Source organism: Mus caroli, unplaced genomic scaffold, assembly GCF_978045245.1.
Source record: "Mus caroli unplaced genomic scaffold, Mus_caroli_1 scaffold_3, whole genome shotgun sequence".
Classification (NCBI taxonomy): Eukaryota; Metazoa; Chordata; class Mammalia; order Rodentia; family Muridae; genus Mus; species Mus caroli.
The window spans coordinates 38,003,971-38,023,003 of record NW_028227258.1 but is presented as its reverse complement, the minus strand read 5'-3'; the positions used below and the strand labels follow the sequence as shown (position 1 = coordinate 38,023,003).

Sequence of the window (19,033 nt, the reverse complement as noted above, 5' to 3'; positions counted from 1 at the left end):
TGGACCAAATTGCTTGGCTGTTCTTTCCCCTTTCCATTTACTTGGAAAGTAAACTTACACTTTATGGTCATTCATTTTGGGCCCTTGATAACAAGTTCCTCCCGAATTACACTCGTAACCTCCCTGCCAGTACACAGAGAAAACGCCAGGCCCTGGAGGCTTCACTGAGGCTCCTTTATTGCCCTGGCGTGGTTCTAGATTCTGGTAATTCTCCTCAGATCTCCAGACTTTGAGCTGTTTATCTTCCTCAAGATGGAGTTCCTATGTCTCAGCTTCAGGCAGGAAGAGCATTGATCTTGGCTGTGTTAAACTTTTTGCTCTACTTGAGGCCCACAGAAGAGAAGCTATCAGAACCTCCTGGGGTTCAGGCAGGATTCAGTGTCTCCTTACTGCCAAGCCTTCTGTGTGGTTCCAGAGACCAATCTTATATAACCAGCCTCATATCCCTTGAGTTTCATGTGATCATTTCTCGGGACATGTGATTTCATAGAACCCAAGCCTGTCTGTGCCTGCGGGAAACTGAGAGCCTGTAGAAAAACTTAAGGCTAAGAAGGACTTAGAATTGCTGCAGATGTTCATTTATGTCTACCATAACATATAAGTAGAAATGTAAGGAAAAGAAAGATTAGCTAGGATATACTCATGAATCCAAAAAGCACAAAACTGTGCGCTTAACCTTGATTAAGGCAGTTCAGCAGGATGCTAAGCTTCAGGTTAGGAACGAGGGTTTGAGGACACAATGTGCTGTTGGATAAGTACTACCCGGAGCCTGATGCACACCTGCTCTGGGTTTCTGATCTTCCCTATCTCTGGTCCTGCTGCAGACTGACTACTTCCGTGGATGCTGTGGTTGCCATATGTGTGATTTTCGCCATGTCCTTCGTTCCAGCCAGCTTTGTCCTTTACTTGATCCAGGAGAGGGTGACGAAAGCTAAACATTTGCAGTTTATCAGTGGTGTGAGCCCCACCACCTACTGGCTGACCAACTTCCTCTGGGATATTGTGAGTACCAGGCCTTTCCTAACTGCCAAAGGCCAGGGAGGGGCTGGGCAGGGAGGGATTTCACATTGCCAGGACTGCTGGGAGCAATTGTCTTGTGGCTGCTATCTCTTGACATCTTTTTTTTTTTTTTTTTTTTTTGGAATGTGCTCATTTTATTTTATTTTATTTTATTTTTTTTTATATTTTTATTACATATTTTCCTCAATTACATTTCCAATACTATCCCAAAAGTCCCCCATAGCGCCCCCCACTTCCCTACCCACCCATTCCCATTCTTTTGGCCCTGGCATTCCCCTATATTGGGGCATATAAAGTTTGCAAGTCCAATGGGCCTCTCTTTCCATTGATGGCTGACTAGGCCATCTTTCGATACATATGCAGCTAGAGACAAGAGCTCTGGGGTTCTAGTTAGTACATCATGTTGTTCCAACAATAGGGTTGCAGATCCCTTTAGCTCCTTGGGTACTTACTCTAGCTTCTCCATTGGGAGCCCTGTGATACATCCAATAGCTGACTGTGAACATCCACTCCTGTGTTTGCTAGGCCCCAGCATCGTCTCACAAGAGACAGCTATATTTGGGTCCTTTCAGCAAAATCTTGCTAGTGTATGCAATGGTGTCAGCGTTTAGAAGTTGATTATGGGATGGATCCCTGGATACGGCAGTCTCTAAATGGTCCATCCTTTCATCACCGCTACGAACTTTGTCTCTGTAACTCCTTCCCTGGGTGTTTTGTTCCCAATTCTGAGAAGGTGCACAGTGTCCACACTTTGGTCTTCATTCTTCTTGAGTTTCATGCGTTTAGCAAATTGTATCTTAAATCTTGGGTATCCTAAGTTTTGGGCTAATATCCACTTATCAGTGAATACATATTGTGTGAGTTCTTTTGTGATTGTGTTACTTCACTCAAGATGATGCCCTCCAGGTCCATCCATTTGGCTAGGAATTTCATAAATTCATTCTTTTTAATAGCTGAGTAGTACTCCATTGTGTAAATGTACCATAATTTCTGTATCCATTCCTCTGTTGAGGGACATCTGGGTTCTTTCCAGCTTCTGGCTATTATAAATAGGGCTGCTATGAACATAGTGGAACATGTGTCCTTTTGACCGGTTGGGACATCTTCTGGATATATGCCCAGGAGAGGTATTGCTGGATCCTCCGGTAGTACTATGTCCAATTTTCTGAGGAACCGCCAGACTGATTTCCAGAGTGGTTGTACAAGCTTGCAATCCCACCAACAATGGAGGAGTGTTCCTCTTTCTCCACATCCTCGCCAGCAACTGCTGTCACCTGAATTTTTGATCTTAGCCATTCTGACTGGTGTGAGGTGGAATCTCAGGGTTGTTTTGATTTGCATTTCCCTGATGATTAAGGATGTTGAACATTTTTTCAGGTGTTTCTCTGCCATTCGGTATTCCTCAGGCGAGAATTCTTTGTTCAGTTCTGAGCCCCATTTTTTAATGGGGTTGTTTGACTTTCTGGAGTCCACCTTCTTGAGTTCTTTATATATATTGGATATTAGTCCCTTATCTGATTTAGGATAGGTGAAGATCCTTTCCCAATCTGTTGGTGGTTTTTTTGTCTTATTGATGGTGTCTTTAGCCTTGCAGAAGCTTTGTAGTTTCATGAGGTCCCACTTGTCAATTCTCGATCTTACAGCACAAGCCATTACTGTTCTATTCAGGAATTTTTCCCCTGTGCCCATATCTTCAAGGCTTTTACCCACTTTCTCCTCTATAAGTTTCAGTGTCTCTGGTTTTATGTGAAGTTCCTTGATCCACTTAGACTTGACCTTAGTACAAGGAGATAGGAATGGATCGATTCGCATTCTTCTACATGTTAACACCCAGTTGTGCCAGCACCATTTGTTGAAAATGCTGTCTTTCTTCCACTGGATGTTTTTAGCTCCCTTGTCGAAGATCAAGTGACCGTAGGTGTGTGGGTTCATTTCTGGGTCTTCAATTCTATTCCATTGGTCTATTTGTCTGTCACTATACCAGTACCATGCAGTTTTTATCACAATTGCTCTGTAGTAGAGCTTTAGGTCCGGCATGGTGATTCCACCAGAGGTTCTTTTATCCTTGAGAAGAGTTTTTGCTATCCTAGGTTTTTTGTTATTCCAGATGAATTTGCAGATTGCACTTTCTAATTCGTTGAAGAATTGATTTGGAATTTTGATGGGGATTGCATTGAATCTGTAGATTGCTTTTGGCAAGATAGCCATTTTTACAATGTTGATCCTGCCAATCCATGAGCATGGGAGATCTTTCCATCTTCTGAGATCTTCTATAATTTCTTTCTTCAGAGACTTGAAGTTTTTATTATACAGATCTTTCACTTCCTTAGTTAGAGTCACGCCAAGATATTTTATATTATTTGTGACTATTGAGAAGGGTGTTGTTTCCCTAATTTCTTTCTCAGCCTGTTTATTCTTTGTGTAGAGAAAGGCCATTGATTTGTTTGAGTTAATTTTATATCCAGCTACTTCACCGAAGCTGTTTATCAGGCTTAGGAGTTCTCTGGTGGAATTTTTAGGGTCACTTATATATACTATCATATCATCTGCAAAAAGTGATATTTTGACTTCATCTTTTCCAATTTGTATCCCTTTGATCTCCTTTTGTTGTCGAATTGCTCTGGCTAGGACTTCAAGTACAATGTTGAATAGGTATGGAGAAAGTGGACAGCCTTGTCTAGTCCCTGATTTTAGAGGGATTGCTTCAAGCTTCTCACCATTTACTTTGATGTTGGCTACTGGTTTGCTGTAGATTGCTTTTATCATGTTTAGGTATGGGCCTTGAATTCCTGATCTTTCCAAGACTTTTATCATGAATGGGTGTTGGATCTTGTCAAATGCTTTTTCCGCATCTAACGAGATGACCATGTGGTTTTTGTCTTTGAGTTTGTTTATATACTGGATTACGTTGATGGATTTCCGTATATTGAACCATCCCTGCATCCCTGGGATGAAACCTACTTGGTCAGGATGGATGATTGTTTTGATGTGTTCTTGGATTCGGTTAGCAAGAATTTTATTGAGGATTTTTGCATCAATATTCATAAGGGATATTGGTCTGAAGTTTTCTATCTTTGTTGGGTCTTTTTGTGGTTTAGGTATCAGAGTAATTGTGGCTTCATAGAATGAGTTGGGTAGAGTACCTTCTGTTTCTATTTTGTGGAATAGTTTGTGAAGAACTGGGATTAGATCTTCTTTGAAGGTCTGATAGAACTCTGCACTAAACCCATCTGGTCCTGGGCTTTTTTTAGTTGGGAGACTATTAATGACTGCTTCTATTTCTTTGGGGGATATAGGGCTGTTTAGATCATTAACCTGATCTTGATTCAACTTTGGTACCTGGTATCTGTCTAGGAACTTCTCCATTTCATCCAGGTTCTCCAGTTTTGTTGAGTATAGCCTTTGGTAGAAGGATCTGATGGTGTTTTGGATGTCTTCAGGATCTGTTGTTATGTCTCCTTTTTCATTTCTGATTTTGTTAATTAGGATGCTTTCCCTGTGCCCTCTAGTGAGTCTGGCTAAGGGTTTATCTATCTTGTTGATTTTCTCAAAGAACCAGCTCCTTGATTGGTTGATTCTTTGAATGGTTTTTCTTGTTTACACTTGGTTGATTTCACCCCTGAGTTTGATTATTTCCTGCCGTCTACTCCTCTTGGGTGAATTTGCTTCCTTTTGTTCTAGTGCTTTTAGGTGTGTTGTCAAGCTGCTAATGTGTGCTCTTTCTAGTTTCCTTTTGGAGGCACTCAGAGCTATGAGTTTTCCTCTTAGAAATGCTTTCATTGCGTCCCATAAGTTTGGGTATGTTGTGGCTTCATTTTCATTGAACTCTAAAAAGTCCTTAATTTCTTTCTTTATTCCTTCCTTGACCAAGGTATCATTGAGAAGAGTGTTGTTCAGTTTCCACGTGAAGGTTGGCTTTCTATTATTTATTTTGTTATTGAAGATCAGCCTTAGTCCATGGTGATCTGATAGGATGCATGGGACAATTTCAATGTTTTTGTATCTGTTGAGTCCTGTTTTGTGCCCAATTATGTGGTCAATTTTGGAGAAGGTACCATGAGGTGCTGAGAAGAAGGTGTATCCTTTTGTTTTAGGGTAAAATGTTCTGTAGATATCTGCCAGATCCATTTGATCCATAACTTCTGTTAGTTTCACTGTGTCCCTGTTTAGTTTCTGTTTCCATGATCTGTCCATTGGTGAAAGTGGTGTGTTGAAGTCTCCCACTATTATTGTATGAGGTGCAATGTGTGCTTTGAGATTTACTAAAGTTTCTTTAATGAATGAGGCTGCCTTTGTATTTGGAGCATAGATATTCAGGATTGATAGTTCCTCTTGGAGGATTTTACCTTTGATGAGTATGAAGTGCCCCTCCCTGTCTTTTTTGATGACTTTGGGTTGGAAGTCAATCTTATCTGATATTAGAATGGCTACTCCAGCTTGTTTCTTCAGACCATTTGCTTGGAAAATTGTTTTCCAGCCTTTCATTCTGAGGTAGTGTCTATCTTTTTCTCTGAGATGAGTTTCTTGTAAGCAGCAAAATGTTGGGTCTTGTTTGTGTAGCCAGTTTGTTAGTCTATGTCTTTTTATCGGGGAGTTGAGTCCATTGATATTAAGAGATATTAAGGAAAAGTAATTGTTGTTTCCTGTTATTTTTGTTGTTAAAGTTGGCATTCTGTTCTTGTGGCTGTCTTCTTTTAGGTTTGTTGAGGGATTACCTTCTTGTTGTTTCTAGGGCGTGGTTCCTGTCCTTGTATTGGTTTTTTTCTGTTATTATCCTTTGAAGGGCTGGATTCGTGGAGAGATAATGTGTGAATTTGGCTTTGTCGTGGAATACTTTGGTTTCTCCATCTATGTTAATTGAGAGTTTGGCTGGGTATAGTAGCTTGGGCTGGAATTTGTGTTCTTTTAGTGTCTGTATAACATCTGTCCAGGATCTTCTAGCTTTCATAGTCTCTGGTGAAAAATCTGGTGTAATTCTGATAGGCTTGCCTTTATATGTTACTTGGCCTTTTTCTCTTACTGCTTTTAGTATTCTATCTCTATTTAGTGCATTTGTTGTTCTGATTATTATGTGTCGGGAGGTATTTCTTTTCTGGTCCAGCCTATTTGGAGTTCTGTAGGCTTCTTGTATGTTCATGGGCATCTCTTTCTTTAGATTTGGGAAGTTTTCTTCTATAATTTTGTTGAAGATGTTTGCTGGTCCTTTGAGTTGAAAATCTTCATTCTCATCCACTCCTATTATCCGTAGGTTTGGTCTTCTCATTGTGTCCTGTATTTCCTGGATGTTTTGAGTTAGGATCTTTTTGCATTTTCCATTTTCCTTGATTGTTGTGCCCATGTTCTCTATGGAATCTTCTGCACCTGAGATTCTCTCTTCCATCTCTTGTATTCTGTTGCTGATGCTTGCATCTATGGTTCCAGATTTCTTTCCTAGGGTTTCTATCTCCAGTGTTGCCTCATTTTGGGTTTTCTTTATTGTGTCTACTTCCCTTTTTAGGTCTAGTATGGTTTTGTTCATTTCCATCATCTGATTGGATGTGTTTTCCTGTTTCTCTTTAAGGACTTCTACCAGTTTGGTTGTGTTTTCCTGTTTTTCTTTAAGGACTTGTAACTCTTTAGCCATGTTCTCCTGTAGTTCTTTAAAGTCCTTCTTGATGTCCTCTACCATCATCATGAGATATGCTTTTAAATCCAGGTCTAGTTTTTCAGGTGTGTTGGGGTGCCCTGGACTGGGCGAAGTGGGAGTGCTGGGTCCTGATGATGGTGAGTGGTCTTGGTTTCTGTTAGTAAGATTCTTACCTTTACCTCTCGCCATCTGGTAATCTCTGGAGTTGTTATAGTTGTCTCTGTTCAGAGGTTGTTCTTCTGGGGATTCTGAGTATCCTCTGTCAGCAGACCTGTACAGACTAAGTTCGGCGGAGTCCGGGAGCCAAGATGGCGCTCCCTGCAGGGCAGGTCACTGTTCTCCGGCTGGGAGGGTGTCGGATGTCTGCGGCCCCAAAAGGGTGCTGCCTCAGCGGTTCTGTGGCTCCCGCCTGTCCCAGAAGCTGTCTGCCTCTGTGGTCCTCACTCTGACCTGTACAGACTAAGTTCGGCGGAGTCCCGGAGCCAAGATGGCGCTCCCTGCAGGGCAGGTCACTGTCCTCCGACTGGGAGGGTGCCGGATGTCTGCGGCCCCTAAAGGGTGCTGCCTCAGCAGCTCTGTGGCTCCCGCCTGTCCCAGAAGCCGTCTGCCCCCGTGGTCCCCACTCTGACCTGTAGAGACTAAGCTCGGCGGAGTCCCGGAGCCAAGATGGCGTTCCCTGCAGGGCAGGTCACTGTCCTCCGACTGGGAGGGTGCCGGATGTCTGCGGCCCCAAAAGGGTGCTGCCTCAGCGGCTCTGTGGCTCCCGCCTGTCCCAGAAGCTGTCTGCCTCTGTGGTCCTCACTCTAACCTGTAGACTAAGTTCGGCGGAGTCCCGGAGCCAAGATGGCACTCTCTGCAGGGCAGGTCTCTGTCCTCCGGCTGGGAGGGTGCCGGAAGTCTGCGGCCCCAAAAGGGTGCTGCCTCAGCGGCTCTGTGGCTCCTGCCTGTCCCAGAAGCCGTCTGCCCCCGTGGTCCCCACTCTGACCTGTAGAGACTAAGCTCGGCGGAGTCCCGGAGCCAAGATGGCGCTCCCTGCAGGGCAGGTCACTGTCCTCCGACTGGGAGGGTGCCGGATGTCTGCGGCCCCAAAAGGGTGCTGCCTCAGCGGCTCTGTGGCTCCCGCCTGTCCCAGAAGCTGTCTGCCTCTGTGGTCCTCACTCTAACCTGTAGACTAAGTTCGGCGGAGTCCCTGAGCCAAGATGGCGCTCTCTGCAGGGCAGGTCTCTGTCCTCCGGCTGGGAGGGTGCCGGATGTCTGCGGCCCCAAAAGGGTGCTGCCTCAGCGGCTCTGTGGCTCCTGCCTGTCCCAGAAGCCGTCTGCCCCCGTGGTCCCCACTCTGACCTGTAGAGACTAAGCTCGGTGGAGTCCCGGAGCCAAGATGGCACTCCCTGCAGGGCAGGTCACTGTCCTCCGACTGGGAGGGTGCCGGATGTCTGCGGCCCCAAAAGGGTGCTGCCTCAGCGGCTCTGTGGCTCCGGCCTGTCCCAGAAGCTGTCTGCCTCTGTGGTCCTCACTCTAACCTGTAGACTAAGTTCGGCGGAGTCCCGGAGCCAAGATGGCGCTCCCTGCAGGGCAGGTCACTGTCCTCCGACTGGGAGGGTGCCGGATGTCTGCCTCTCTTGACATCTTAAAAAGCCAATTGGGAACCAACCCTTGAGAAGACCACTGAACCCAGTAACAGCCACTGGGTAGATCTTTCTGCCAGCAGCATGGGTGTGAGCAGGTAATACACCCCTTCTTAGGTCCTGTCTTAACCTCCCCACTCCCAAAGGGAAGGAAGGTAGAAAACTCTTTTGTGATAGGGTCACCAGATAAATATAGGCTAACCACCAGCTCTGAATCTCAGGATAAACAATGAACAACTCATTGTGTAAATATTGAGTATATCCCAGTGCAACTCTTACATGATAGCATATTTATACTAAACGTTATTGGATGTTTACCAGAAATTCAGATTGAAGTGGGTATTCCATGTTTTAATTTGCTGATTCTGGGAACACTGCCCAGAAACCTTATTTTACTTCTTCAGTGTAACCAGATCTTTCTGGTTACTTTGTTGCAGTTAACAAAGTAACACAGTCTTTCTGGGGTGAGATGGCTCAACAGCTAGAGGTGCTTTGCAACCTGAGCCTTATGACCGGAGTTCCATCCATGGAGCACATGTAAAGGCAGAGGCAGAGAAGTGCTCCAAAAAAGTGTTCTCTGCCTCCGCACACGTGTGTGTTTGTGGTGTGTGTACCCATACATACATATCATGCACATATACTCACACAATAATTGTTTTTTTGTTTGTTTGTTTGTTTGTTTGTTTGTTTGTTTGTTTTTTGGGGGGGGGTTCAAGACAGGTGTCTCTGTGTAGCCCTGGCTGTCCTGGAACTCACTTTGTAGACCAGGCTGGCCTCGAACTCAGAAATCTGCCTGCCTCTGCCTCCCACGTGCTGGGATTAAAGACAATAATTGTTTTAAGTGACCAGATCTTCACTGTATTACATCAGGTACCATGTTAGGGAACATTAACAAAAAGAAATCATCAGATCAACAGCAGACAACAATCAGGGTTGGTGGGGCCAGAGAGAGATTAAAATGCTGTATGTGTTATTACAGGTCATGGGGTCAAAAGGAACTGTTAAGAGTCTAGTTATCAAGTCGGGCGTGGTGGAGCATGCCTTTAATCCCAGCACTTGGGAGGCAGAGGCAGGCAGATTTCTGAGTTCGAGGCCAGCCTGGTCTGCAAAGTGAGTTCCAGGACAGCCAGGGCTATACAGAGAAACCCTGTCTCGAAAAACAAAACAAAACAAAACAAAAAAACAAAACAAAAAAAGTCTAGTTATCATGTGACAGACTCATTAAGACACCAGCCCATCTTTTCTTATTGTCTTGGATAATAAGATCTTTGAATCTTTTTGTATTGCCTTATTATTTTTTTTTGTTAAAGATATATTTATTTCAGTTATGTGAGCACACTGTAGTACACCAGAAGAGAACATCAGATCCCATTACAGATGGTTGTGAGTCACCACCATGTGGTTGCTGGGACTTGAACTCAGGACTTCTGGAAGAACAGTCAGTGCTCTTAACCTCTGAGCCATCTCTTCTGCCCCTTGTCTTAAATTTTGAAACAAGGATCTCACTTATGCAGCCCTGGGCTAGCTTGGAACTCAATAGGTAGGCCAGATTGCAAAGCCACAGAGATCCACCTGCCTCTGCCACCCAAGTTCTGGGGTGGGAGGCATGTATCACCATACCGGAGCCATGGGATCTTCATTTAATCTCAACATACCAAAACTACATAATGATAAAACATGTCGGCTCATGGAGAGCAGGACCAATGGCCTCTCCCTGTGGGCTTTGCTCATAACGCTGACTCTAAGGACTCCTGATGACGGGGTTCCTTTGACCTCACTCAACTTATTACATAATCGCTACTTAACAATTCAAAACTGGAAAATTCCACTAGAATTATTTCCCTTTTCTTCTGCCTGCATAAAAGGACAGCCCCCGGAGCATGCAGATCTCAAGAGCTAAAAGCTTCTCTTCGGACTGTGGTTTTAACAGGAAAGAAGTCAGGCTTGCCTACCTTAAAAAGCTAACGGTTAAAAGTGTTGACTGGTTTACTGTTTTAAAACGTATTTTATTTTTATTTTGTGTGTGTTTAGGGTATGTGAGTGTTTGCCTATGTGTATGCATGTATCATATGCATGCTTGGTGCATTCTTGATGCCCAAAAAAGAGTATCAGATGCCCTGAAACTGGAGTTACAGTCCGTTGTTAACTACTACATAGATACTGGGGACCCAACATGGATCCTTTGCAAGAACAGCAAGTGCTCTTTACTATCAAGTTATTTTCCCAGCTCTGTTTTTATCGTTTTAAAGATGAGGTATACAATTTACCCTTGAGACTAGCCTATGTGCATCTCTATGGATACACAGAGAGGTCTGGGAGCCTGTAGGAAGCCATGACTATAAGCAATGGTTGGAAATCTTGGATAGAAGTAGCTCTGGCAGAATAGTCAGCAGGCTTCCCCCCCCCCCCCAAGGATCAGAAGGTGTTGGCTACAAGTATCAGCAGGCTTTCTGCCACTCTGGCTGTGACAAGGTCATTGTGACACCCAAGCTCTGTGGTCTGGAGTGAAGGTGCTCATTACTCTCATTAGTCAGCGACAAAAAGACACTGCACTCCAAGGAGTCATTGTTGAACTAACAATGAACTGTTTGTATCATACATTTGGCATACCTGTGTCCCTGTAAATTCCTGGCTTCTATGTGTCATCTCTTGAAACAGTGTAGCCCGATGGAAGCAGGCAAGTACAGCTTGAAACCTTCTGAAAGTTTCTTTCTTTCTTTCTTTCTTTCTTTCTTTCTTTCTTCCTTCCTTCCTTCCTTCCTTCCTTCCTTCCTTCCTTCCTTCCTTCCTTCCTTCCTTCCTTCCTTCCTTCCTCCTTCCTTCCTTCCTTCCTTCCTTCCTTCCTTCCTTCCTTCCTTCCTTCCTTCCTTCTTTCTTTCTTTCTTTCTTTCTTCTTTCTTTCTTTGTTCTAATGCTTCTTGACAGCTGCCGTCAGTCCTGTAATTCTGTCCAGACCTCTCCACCCTTGAAGTGTCACCTTGTCCTTAGTCTTTTTCCATGATTTTCAGCCCCTCTACAACTTGGAAACCACATTCTTAGAGCTTCTGCTCGAAGTGTCAGGGCTTGATGCCATGTCTGTGACATCCTTTGGAGATCTTGGTCAAGGAGCCAGCTTCAGCATTGTCTCAGGTGTATGGCTGCTGTGCTGGGGGCAGCTGCTGTGGAGACCACTTCTCACCACAGAGGGTGAACTCTTATGTTTGCCAGCTTGGCTGTATCCTCCCAAGTGGGGACTTTCTGCTTCCCGGACTTTTTGAGGAAGGCTGCCAACTCCTGCTGCTTGACATCTTTTACACAATTCCAGGCATCCTGCAGTCTCTAGGCTGCTAGCCAGGAGAAAGGGGTTGAACGGTGTTTTTGTGTGTATGTGTGCCTGTCTGTCTGTCTGTCTGTCTGTGTCCTCTCCGTCTCTCTTTCACACACACACATAGACATACACCCCTCCGGTGTATACTTTTACAAACAAGAACGCACCTCCACACCAAAGCCTTGCACTAGCTCATGCTGTCTCTTTTGTCTCCTTCAACCCAAGACAGTTCTTGCTCCTCCCCTTGACACACGTGACCTTGACCCACTGGGAGATTACAAGGCAGTTATTTGGCAAGGTGTCCTCCAGTTAGGGGTTACCTGAGGTTCCTCACGACCAGACTGAGGCTGGGAGTTCCTGGCAGCAGTGTCAGCTGCAGAAGTGGGGCTCTCCTTGTCCCCTTCAGTTTGCGTCTGATTTCCACTTGTCCTAGTTCTGAGGGTGTTCACTTTGTCCCTTACAGAGGTGTTTGCCCAGCTTCTCCACCAAAAGATTATTCTTTAATCCTTTATTATTACTTTGAAGATGCACAAATAACTGGTTTGTTAGCAAACTTACCTTTTGTTCATTATTTATCTATGCATATACGCAGTCATAGCTCTTGTTAATTAGTGGATTATAATATGACATAACTATTATCTAGTTTAATACAGAGACAATCAATGGTGTGGCCAGTGGGTACTCCTTCAAGCTGCCCTTTATGCCTTATTGACTTGTGCCCATTGTCCTGGAGTACCTCAGTGCCTCTGGTTTTGCAAGAGACCCCAGGCTCATGCTGCAACTCCCCTGGAGCCAGATATGTTCTCAAGGAATCCTGGTTCATTTCAGAAGGAAGTAGCTTTCATAAACTAAAGTCTGGGCACCAGATTTGTTCGTTGCCACCAAGATAGTGCTGATTGCAGGCTGTCTAAATAGACGGAACCACAGAAGACATTTGCATACATACACAGGTTTACACCAGTGTTCTCTCTCTATTCACTAACTGCTATGCTCACCTCTAACTCAAGTCTACTGCCAAAGAGTTCATGCTAGCTTTCTGACTTTCCATGTTCATAATTCTCTTCTCCAAGTAAGAAATTAGCTCCAAGTAAGAAATTACCACCCTCAATTTTTTACCTAACTGAGTGATATGTACACCTGTAGTAAGTGCTCCATCGCTGCCCTGGTCCTCTTTCTGTAGGAATACCCCTCTCCTCTCCCTGCTTCATCTGTGTCCCATGTGGACCAACTTCCTATACAGATACTTCTTCACCCCATAGTGTTATGGGTCAGAGTCTGGAATGCATACCCTCAGGTTCTTGGCTCCTTATTTAAGAATGAAATAGAAGCCTACATAGGGGATAGAGAGAGGGACCAGTGGTTAAGAGTGCTTGCTACTCTTGCAGGGGTCTTAGGTTCACTTTTCTGTAATCACATGGTGGCTAACAACCATCTGTAACTCCAGTTCCAGAGAATCTGATGCCCTGTTCTTGTTTGTTAGCAAACTGCACACACTTAGTGCAAAGGTATGCATTCAGCCAAAAGCACTCATGCATGTAAAATAAAAATGAGCAAATTCTAAAAAAGAATTGACTGCAAAGTAGCAAAGAAATTTTATTTTAAAGTATGCAGTAGAACAGATTAGAAATACACTGTCAAGATTGGCAGCAGGCCAAATGAATGAGGTCATCAGGGGCCCCAGTTACTTCTTGGGGTCCAAGAGGAGGAAGAGCTTGCTTGCTACCAGGTGGAGTGCATAAGTTTCTGTTTTGACGAACTAGGACTGTATAAATCTTTGCTTAATGTGCGTGCCCCTCCTGATTTTAATCCTATGCTTGTCCAGCTGTACATCAGCATAAGATGGTAAATGGGGAATCCTCCCTGAAAGTTCATTTGAGGGTACAATTCTGCTCTATTGTAGATGTACCCTAGCCAGTCTAGGGTATTCAATATAGGTCCATAACCTATAATTCCAAGACAGTGTCTCAGGAAGTACTGGAATTAAAATAGGGCATGCCAAAGGGCATGCTAAGAGGAGTAACTTATTTCCATTGTTTAAACACGGGTATGCATGCAACTTGATGAAAGCCAGAATCTTAAGTTGCTAACAAGTATTATTTGGATATGGTTGTGTGTATAGCCCAAGTCAAGTGTAGCTGCAGACTGCTAAGCTATTCCTTGTGCTTGTCTGTCTCAATGGGGCCTCTGGTACCCACTTCAGATACCCTGTGTGCCCTCCTCACCTTCAGCAGGCTTTCACCCTGGTGTAGACCTAATCTTACCATGCCGCCCATCTCTCCAAGCCTGACCTAAGGCCTTCAGAACTGCATTGTTTAGAAGAGTTATCCCCACCCATGTGAGCTTATCAGAGACAAAAGCTATATTTTAAGTTTTTTCTAATTTCTGGGACATGTTTAGAAAGAATAACCATCAGGACTTAGCGACCAATTCATAAGAGAGTAAGAGATCAGAAAGAAGGTCATATACATCTTTTCCAAAGATACAGACCGGAGGTCTTTGAACAGGGGTAGAAAAGAGATCATAGTAGAACTATGATCAGCTTGACCTATGTCTTACCTCTGTATCTGTTAACCAAATCTATTTAGACAAGTGGACTCAAGCCAAGTCCATGAGAGTTGGAGGAGCCCGGTCCCCTGGTCATAGAGGTTCATGTCTTACTGTCTCTTCTCTTCCAGATGAATTATGCTGTGAGTGCGGGATTGGTGGTGGGCATCTTCATTGGATTTCAAAAGAAAGCCTACACATCCCCAGACAACCTTCCTGCTCTTGTCTCTCTGCTCATGCTGTATGGGTAAGCCATCTGGGCCAGGGGAGGAGAGGTTATCTTCTGACGGCAAACTTGGGTTGTCTTATAGTGGTAGCACATGCAGGGTTAGCCACCAGCTTCTATGGTAGCTAATCAGAAATCTGCCCGAGTCCTAGTCCAATTAGGGATGAAGAGACACATGCCATGTAGTCTGAACACTCTTCACTTCCAACTGTGGTCTTGACCAAAGCCTGGGACTCAGTTCCCACTTCCTCCTCAGCTCTGATCTCTATTCCCTCTGTGGGCAAGCTGCCCAGTGTAGTGTCTCCCTCTATGCTGGCCAAGAATTATCTGTCTACAGTACAAGATTCCAAGCCATGACACTACCCCTAGGTCAGGCTAGAAGATGACACAGAGACTGAATCCAGTCAGTTTATGGCGTACAGCACACAGCTTTGTAACCCAGGCCTACCACTTGCTATAGATTTAACTGTGACAGAGAATGCATTTATCTGGGCCATAAACTCCTCACCTATAAAGAAGGAAGAGGTGATACCTAGCTCTTTGTCATGTAGAGAGGGATGTCTTACCAAAACAATGGTCTCTGTCCTAGGGCAATGGTCTCTGTTTATCTCTCTTGAGAATGGACTCAGAAGCCAGCTTGACTGAGAACTATGAAATGAACTGTGAAGATGAGCTTGGGACCTTCCATTCTGCTTTACCTAGAGTAGAGCATTACTGTGGGTGGCCTCTGGGCTTCATAGTTCATGAAGATCACATTCATCCCTTATGAAACTCATGATGTGGTTAGGGTAGGCATCACCAACTTGGTTTGAAGACATGGCACAGAGACCAAGGAATGGAGTGTCTCTTTTCCTGAGACCCTGGCCAGTCCAAACATGTCCCCTCATATTTAGAGGTATGGTTGATGGGATGGAACCCGCAACTCTCTCCCTCTGAGCTGTGTCATCTCACACAGATGGGCAGTCATTCCTATGATGTATCCAGCATCCTTCCTGTTTGAAGTCCCCAGCACAGCCTATGTGGCTTTGTCCTGTGCTAACTTGTTCATCGGCATCAACAGCAGCGCCATCACCTTTGTCCTGGAATTATTTGAAAATAACCGGGTGAGCAGAACCTTCTTGGCTTCTTGGTTTAGTTGGTGGGATGTTCAAGCTGATGTAGCAGTCTGCAGAGCCATGGAGAACAATGTATGTAGATGCACATAAACCCGGGAGAGCCGGGCTGTCTCTACCACCCTCACTGGGCAAGACTCCCTACTCTCAAGTCTTGATTTATATTCTGTGAGTGCCATAGCTTTGTAAGCCTCTTCTTTAAGCTACATACATTCACTCATGATTCTAACTTTTTAGAATAAAGGTAGAAAGCATGCACATGCACACACATACACACACATACACACACACACACATACAATGACATAGTCAGGTGATTTCATATAAGGACCATACACTAACAGATTGTGCCACGGGAGCTTCTGTTCAAGTGACTCAAAATGTAAAAGAAACAAGAAGACGTAAGAATGAAAAAGCTCCCTACCTACTTTGGGTCACCCAACTTCCTTCTCAAGACTCCATCTGATTCCAGTTCATAATGTTTTCTGAAGACAGACAAACAAACATGTATTCTTCTCCAATTTTTTTTTTCATACATAAATGATAACATACTAGCACATACTGTCCTGATCCCAAAGAAATCCTGAGGACAGATTAGGGAACCCTGGTGCTGAATGACTTTGTTTTTACAAGATATTAGGTCCACTTGCGTTGTCTACACCCTCTGCTTCTTTGTCCAGAAGGAAATGCCAGACAGAGGCCTTTAAAAAGAGGGGAGTCGGTGGCTACAGGACTGGCTGTTTTTACTTTTGATGTCTCTCTATGAGTTCTGCTCTGGCTCTGGCTCTGGCTCTGGCTCTGGCTCTGGCTCTGGCTCTGGCTCTGGCTCTGGCTCTGGCTCTGGCTCTGGCTCTGGCTCTGGCTCTGGCTCTGGCTCTGGCTCTGGCTCTGGCTCTGGCTCTGGCTCTGGCTCTGGCATGATATGCCATGCTATGTCTATGGCTATGTTATGACTATGGCTCTGCTCTACTATGGCTATGGCTATGCTATGATTATGGCTATGGCTATGACTATGCCATGCCTATGGCTATGCTATGGCTATGCTATGCTATGACTATGGCTATGCTATGACTATGCTTATGGCTATGACTATGCTATGCTATGCTATGTTATGACTATGACTGTACTCCCAGCACTCCAGCTTCCTGGGGGTCTGTGTCACTAGCCTTTCCTTTTCTTACTAGTTCTTCACAGTTCAGAGGGTGGCCACACATCTGCACTGGGCCTCCCCAGAAGACCAGAGTGCCTGTTCTTGCTGCTGAAGCCATCAGAGCCTACCTGCTGATGAGGAGACAGGTGCCCTCAGCCTCCACGCTCCTAACAGCCTCACTTCTCTTTCTCAGACGCTGCTCAGGTTCAATGCCATGTTGAGGAAGTTGCTCATTGTCTTCCCCCACTTCTGCCTGGGCAGGGGCCTCATTGACCTGGCACTGAGCCAAGCTGTGACAGACGTCTATGCCCAGTTTGGTGGGTAGCATTCTAGGTCTGTGGGTCACAACCATGGATCCATTCAGGCTGGAAAAGTGTCCTGATGTCAGACCTGCAGCCTAGAGGCTGGGAGGGCACCTACATGTAGGTCAGGCTTCAGGCTAGACCAGCTACCTAGAAGGGCTTAGGATGCCCCTGTTTCTACGGCCAAGAACCACAGGTGGGGCCAAGCACAGGATTTTACCTTCCGATATTCTGACCTGGGGAGCCCAGAATAATTTGGGGTCTCATTTAGCCTCTCACATAAGGCCTGAGCATATGGGTTTTCATGAGTGAGCCTGGCAGCCTGGCACAGACTTTATTCCTTCTGATGTCCTGTTGCTTCTATTTTCAGGTGAGGAGTACTCTGCAAACCCATTCCAGTGGGACCTGATTGGGAAGAACCTGGTTGCTATGGCAATAGAAGGGGTGGTGTACTTCCTTCTGACCCTGCTCATCCAACACCATTTTTTCCTCACCCGGTGGTATGTCTGGCTGGACCCTGAGGTGCCATGGCTTAGTGTGGTGTTTCCAACCCTAGGCTTCACCTCAGCGTGGTTCTCAGGAACTGCATTCTGTCCTTCGTTCTCTTCATTCTCAAGGCCCAGCTTGTTCTGTACACAGCAGGGAGAGATGAGTTAAAACAGGCCTGTTGGAATTAGAGACAAGTCTTAACTTCAAACTTTGGGAAATACAGTGGTTTCATTTTAATTACTAATGTTTAACTTTCTTGTATAATTACTACATACTTATCTTAAATTGGACAAGAAAACCCTGCAAATCAGGACCATGACAGATTATCTGAGACACTAGGAAGCACGGTTTCCATCTATAGGGGGTGAGACAAAGTTCCCTTGCTAGTTAGAGCATCGCGTGAGGGCAGGGCAGGGAAAGGGAACAAAGAAAACATTGGGACCTTGTGCCAGGTGAGGGCAACCAGGGTCCCATGGAAGTGAAAAAAGGCAATTCAACCTCCATCCCTTAATCTAGATAGCTGCCAACCCTAACATTACCAGGACATCTCAGAGGTCAGGTCAGCGAGTTTATGTTCCTGTCCAGCCACATTCCCTAGGCTCTTCCCAGCCTGCCTGCTTCCTGCTGACCTGATCTTCATTTCTGGAGTGTACCCCCTTTAGGGGGCCACACCCAGGGCCCTGCACTGCACTCACCCAAGCCTAAGAGTCTTCTGTGACAATGGTTCGTTTCCTTTCCTCTTCTCAGGTACATCTGACCATTTGTAAATAAATAGTTCCAGGGCTCGGTGCACTATAATGACCTTCTTCCCTAATCACGGGGATGAGAAGACTAAGAAGGAAAATAAATCCATACACATGGAATAAAACAGTCAGCAGTGCTTCTAGTTCTGGGTCAGACTGTGAGAGGCTATCCGTATGCCTCTCTGCCCTTTGCCGTGTTGGCGGTAGGGTTTGGCAGAGAAGAGGAAGAGAGAAATAATTACCAAAATGAAGACATTAGCTTTAGACACTGATACTGATATGAGTGAGTCCTAAAGAGCATGGAAAGACCTGACTTCTAGAAACCCAACAACCACACCTATGCAGATAATTAACAAGCAAAGAGAGTGGAGGGGTGGAAGAAAGGATGCTTTTGGTGGAAGATGTTTGCTAGGAGCCAGCCCCAGCAATGGCTAAGTCCTGCAGTGGAGATAAGAAGTCCTCTAGGGAGGGGTGAGTCAGCCAAGGCTGCAGGACCTTGAAGCCTGACTAGCTAGCAGTCAGAGTGCTTCTTTATTTATACAGAACTCAGTAGGCAGGGATAGATTCATTTTATTCCAGAACATAGACCGTATCGTTTTTGTCCCTGGACGTGTGTTTAATGTCTTCCTCTTGGTCGTACATCTAGTCATCATTGATAACCAGTGACAGAACAGAGTTATCGTTCACAATCATTTTCCCTCATCAACTCCATAACACAATATTTAAGAATTTTCTGTTTTCAATAGAAAGAAAATCTCCAAGCTAGTTTGGGCAGATCATCATGTCCCAAGCACACTGTATTACTAACTCTTAATGGTCAGAGTATTAATTGTCATTAGGCCCAGTAAAAATCTTCAGGCCAAAGACACTGAAGTTATTATCCAATTTC

The 19,033-nt window shown here is 44.9% G+C and overlaps 1 protein-coding gene across 1 annotated transcript in view; it reads left to right on the top strand.

Annotated features, from left to right (window-relative positions):
• Positions 1-19,033, top strand: part of Abca4 (ATP binding cassette subfamily A member 4) — a 146,225-nt gene that overhangs the window by 105,209 nt on the left and 21,983 nt on the right. The window contains 5 exon segments of the mRNA XM_021157524.3: positions 825-1,002; positions 14,254-14,369; positions 15,304-15,451; positions 16,804-16,927; positions 17,283-17,412. Of these exon segments, the coding sequence (XP_021013183.1) occupies positions 825-1,002; positions 14,254-14,369; positions 15,304-15,451; positions 16,804-16,927; positions 17,283-17,412 (696 nt within the window).